Raw genomic sequence first — 5,085 nt, 5'->3', positions numbered from 1 at the left:
AATTGAAAGAACCTGCGATTTTTGAGATACAAAATAAATCCAATTTTTTTTGTAAAGTCATCAACAAAGAGAATAAAATAGCGATTTCCATTAACTAAAAGTAGATGAGAAGGCCCCCACACATCAGAGTACAGTAACTCAAAAGGTTTACTAGAAGAAATATGAGAAAAAGGCAGTCGATGACTTTTTCCTAATTGACACAGTTCACACACAGGTGATAATTTATTTGATGTAGTAGGAAGTTGAAAGTGGGACACAAGACTTTTGAGAATAGTTTCATGTGGATGTACAAGCCTGTTATGCCAGCCATTCATGGACGTGCGAACACCAGAAAGAGCCATAGAAGAGTGATCTTTATTGGTCCGTGAAGTAAGACGATAGAGCCCATTAGCAACGTGGCCGTGAAGTACCGGTTTTCCGTGAAAGGTCTTAACCGTATAGTGATTAGGCCAAAATTCCATGAAAACTTTATTATCATTTGTGAGTTTTGAAACACTGAGCAGATTTTTGGTTAATTACGGAACAATAAACACACTTGGTAAATGTGAGTTAGAGAGAGGAGATGAGCCATAATGTGAAACTGAGAGTTGGTTACCATTCCCGACTTGAAGTTTTTCCTCGCATGTGTAAGGATCAGAAACATGGAGCTTGTTGAGGTCAGGTGATACATGGTCCCTTGCACCTGTATCAAAGTACCAGGTTGGGTCTATTATAGCAGAAGGACTGCTACAATTTGTTGTGTAAGCTTGCTTGGTCGGGTCTTTAGGATTGGAACGTCTGGATGGATAATCAACTTGATTGACCCGCTGCCAACAATCTATGGCTTCATGACCTTGTTTGTTACAAATTTGACATTGAACACGTATGCAGCGTTGATCAGATTGTTGAGTAGGAACCCTTTAGTTGGTAGAGGAATTTCCAGAAGAGCGAGAATGTGGAATGGACCGGTTTTGGGATCGAGAAGCAACATTTTCTTGTAGAGAATGCATGGAGACAGGAGGAAATTGTAGTCACGCCTGTCGAGCAATTTCGAGTTCCAATCGGGCCTCTTCCTAAAGTAGACATTCCACAAGATCATCAACAGTAGCATTATCAGACTTCATCAGACAGGCAGAGGTGAATGCACCATAAGAAGCATCAAGTCCGTTGAGAATATAATTGATAAGATCCTCTTCAGACACGGGATTGAGATCTTCTACCATAGAATCAACAATAGATCGCTTGCGCTCTATATACTCTAGCATGGAGAGAGCACCCTTCGAGATAGTCTGCAGTTGAGTCTTCATTGCCATACTCCGAGCGCGGGTTTGTGCCTGGAAAGTACATTCTAGGGCTTGCCAAGCATGTTGTGAAGAGAAGGATCGGGCAACGGTGGCAAGACAACGCTCCGATAGAGTGGATTTGATCCAAAGAAGAACAAAACGGCCCCTCTTCTTCCAGGCAATGAACTCTGGATTTGGAGTGGTAGTGATTGTACCGGACTCCTCGGTGGTGGAAAGTGTTTCCGGAGGCGGCATCGGGTTGAGGATAAAGGATTCTAAATCAAAGGTTTCAAGGGCAGAAATGATGGTTCTGCGCCATAGAGAGTAATTGTCCCTGTCAAGCTTGATGCTAATGGAAGGAATCTGGAAATTAAGATTTGTAGAGGCGATGTTGGCTGCAGTAAGAAGTTGTTGACTGGTAGGTGGAGTAGCCGTGGTAGTCTGCAAGTAACAGGTAGAAGAAAAGGGGAAAAGAAAAAAAAATTAGGGCTCTGATACCATAAAAAACAAGAGAGAGAGAGAAATAATTATGTATTTCAATGTATCCTTTGGTAAACATACGATGATATATATACAATGAAAAGAGTAACAAAAAAAGCTAAACAGTAGGGCACACGTGCAAATACGCTAAGGACTAAGGTGCTGTTTGTTTTTCGGAAAAAACCTCTTCAGACCTCTTATTGCTGCGCGGCGCAGCACACGCGCAGCACTTTTCATCTCGCAGCTGTTTGTTTTTCAGAAGTCTTCGGATTAAAAAACATTTGTGCGTGCTCTTCTTGGCGCAGCACTTGTTTTGCCTCTTCCTACCTCTTCCAACCTCTTCTTCTTCTTTTTTTTCTTGATAAAATATTGATTATATATTATTGAAATCTTATTTCACATTTTTTTTGTTTATTCTTGTTGAAAATTTTTTTTCTTTTTTTTTATATTGAATAATAATAATTTGTTGATGAAATATCATTATTTTATGCTAAAATATCTTTATTTTTTGTTAAAATATCATTATTTTTTGCTGAAATATCATAAATTATTGCCGAAATGTCATACATTATTAAATTTTCGGTATTAAAAAACTATATTCGGATTATAAAATCAGTTTATTTTAATTTTTTAATATCTGCAGCAGTATGCAGATGTTAAAAAAACAAACACGCTTCTTATTACAGTCTGCAGCCGTTTGGTCTACCTCTTCTACTGCAGAGGGCTGCAGAGGTGGTCCGCAGACTTTATGAATTTTTGCTTCAAAAAAACAAACAACACCTAAGTCAATGTACAATAAGCAACTATGGACTAAGTCAAAATAATAAACATTAATTTATCATTGATTATTACCCTCTTTTTTCTAGTTTAATTTATTCCGGAATAATAGCATATTTTCGGATCCTAGTTTTGCCTATTTGATACATCAATCAATATGAATTGCTAGTATATTTCAAAATAAGATAATAAAAATAAACATAAGTAAAATTGTATAATAAGCAAAGCAATGAAAACATATTTGTTATTTCAAATGATTAACTGCGCATAAATTAGGAAAAATTTAATAATAATAAAGATGGTTAAATACTTCAAGGCTAGTGGTCGTTTCATCAGAGGCTGCAGTTCGTCCTTTGTCACTCTTATTCCCAAAACTAAAGACCCTCTCACCGTAAATGATTATCGCCCCATCAGTTTAATCAGGTGCTTATATAAGATCATCACCAAGGCGTTAGCTAATCGAGTTAAAAAAAGTTATCAGTTTTGTTATCGATGATATACAAACTGGTTTTCTCGAAAATCAAAACATTTGGACGGTCCACTCATCGTTAATGAGATTCTTTCTTGGACTAAAAAAGTCAAGAAGAGAGCCTTTCTCTTCAAGGTTGACTTCAATAAAACGTTTGACTCCATTAACTGACATTATTTGGACTCGGTTCTTTATCAAATGGGGTTTGGAAACCGGTGGCGTTTTTGGATTCGAGGATGTCTTGCTTCCTCTAGAGCCTCTATTCTCATTAACGGTTGCCCGGCCGATGAGTTTAAAATTTCGAAAGGGGTTCGTAAAGGGGAACCGCTTTCCCCGTTCTTGTTTATTCTGGCCATGGAAGGTCTTAATGCCGCCATGAAATCGGCTTGTCAATCTGCCCTCGTTCATGGTATCCAAATTCCGAACAATGGCCCCTTCATCTCCCATCTCTTCTACGCTGATGACGCGATCTTTTTCGGGGATTGGTTCTTCTCCAACTTTCAAAATATGGCGAGGATCCTCAGATGTTTCCACTTGGCGTCCGGCTTAAAAGTTAACTTTCATAAATCTCGGGTGTTTGGTATCGGTGTGGGTGATTCCGAGCTTTTTAGTTGTAACAATATTTTAGGGTGTGAAGCCATCTCTTTCCCTTTTATTTACATGGGGTCCCGGTGGGGGCAAACATGGCCCTCAGACGTAACTGGAAACCTATAATTGAGCAGGTCAACAACAGGCTCTCGACTTGGAAATCCAAGTTCCTTTCCTTCGGGGGCGGTGCACGTTGGTCAAATCTGTCTTGGGAAGTCTTCCCCTCTACTATTTTTCTCTTTTTAAGGCTTCGAATTACATTATCAATGATATTGAGAAAATTCGCAGACGTTTCCTGTGGAGCGACAATGAGGAAAAAAACAAAATATGTTGGGTTAATTGGAATCTGGTCAAGGCTGGTAAAGATAAAGGAGGTTTAGGAGTCGGGTCTCTAAAAAAGCATTAATTTGGCTTTTCTTTTCAAATGGGTCTGGCGGCTTAAGAATGATGATTCCACTCTTTGGAAGCAGGTTATCTGTGGGATACACAACCTTACTAGAAAACCGGTGTACAAGTTGGGGAAGAAATCTTTCCCGGGCGTCTCGGGTAATATCTCGAAATCTGTTGCTGATCTTGAAAATCTTGGTATAGTTTTTGAAAACATTCTCAGTTGTTCGGTTGGGTCTGGGCGTAAGGCTCTTTTTTGTCTTGATAATTGAACCGGGGCTAGTCCTTTAGCTTCCCGTTTCCCTCACCTCGCAGTTTTAGACTCTCTAAAGTCCTACCTTGTTGCGGATAGACTTTCTCAAAACGGTGTTTCATGGAACTGGAAAAGAAGACCCAAATACCCCCCGAATTACAGGAGCTAGCTCATCTTCAAACCATTCTTGAAATTTTTTCTACTTCCAATGTTGATGACTCGTGGAGTTCTAAATTGGCGGCGGATGGTAAGTTTTATGTCAATGACCTCCGACACCTTGTTGATTCCAAAATCACTTGCAGTGCAGACAACCCCACAATCTAGTTGAAATCAGTCTCTCTTAAGGTGATTATGTCTATTTGGAGAGTTTGTATGGATTGTATCCCTTCTATCGTAACTCCCATGCGCATGGGTGTTAATATTACTTCAAATCCATGCGTTCTTTGTCCTATAGGTGTTGACTCTTGCGATCATTTATTTGCTAGCTGATTGTCAGGAGGTGTTAAGTTGGATTCTTAATTGGTGTGACATACCTTCTCAATCTTTTAGCTCGGTCTCGGAGGTCATCAGTTTCCCGACAAAATGAGGTTGTTGCCCAAAAAAAGGAAGATCTTCATCACTATTATTTACGGGATGTTATGGTGCGTATGGAAAGCAAGGAACGACAAGATCTTCAACAAGACGTTCACCTCTCCCTCAAAAACGACGGATTGCATTATGACCATGATGTTCAACTCGATAAATTATAGGGATAATTTGGGCAATTGTAATTGGTCCGATTGAGTTCGTTGCCCTTTTAATATTTTGTTTTTTATTATACTTTCCCATACCTTCTTCTCTTAGACCAGCATGTTTGTTTCTTTTTATTT

The 5,085-nt window shown here is 39.2% G+C and overlaps 1 protein-coding gene across 1 annotated transcript; it reads right to left on the bottom strand.

Moving 5' to 3' along the window:
• Positions 1–1,052: 1,052 nt before the first annotated feature.
• LOC145121953 (uncharacterized) lies at positions 1,053–3,162 on the bottom strand. The gene is made up of 2 exons (XM_079057632.1): positions 3,055–3,162; positions 1,053–1,703 (listed from the first exon to the last, which is right to left on the bottom strand). The coding sequence occupies exons 1-2, from the start codon at positions 3,160–3,162 to the stop codon at positions 1,053–1,055; spliced, it is 759 nt and encodes a 252-aa protein (XP_078913758.1).
• Positions 3,163–5,085: the final 1,923 nt, after the last annotated feature.

Source organism: Lactuca virosa, chromosome 6 (genome assembly GCF_052849685.1).
Source record: "Lactuca virosa cultivar CGN04683 chromosome 6, Lactuca_virosa_CGN04683_v6, whole genome shotgun sequence".
Lineage (NCBI taxonomy): Eukaryota > Viridiplantae > Streptophyta > Magnoliopsida > Asterales > Asteraceae > Lactuca > Lactuca virosa.
Note: the sequence above shows the minus strand (reverse complement) of the source record. Positions and strands in the feature narration are given on the sequence as shown.

Coding starts and splice junctions, on each gene's coding strand:
- LOC145121953 (XM_079057632.1), bottom strand. CDS start 3,162: ATGTCAGTTAATGGAGTCAAACGTTTTATTGAAGTCAACCTTGAAGAG. Junction 1,704..3,054: donor TCATTAACGATGAGTGGACC/GTCCAAATGTTT, acceptor TGTTACTTGCAG/ACTACCACGGCTACTCCACC.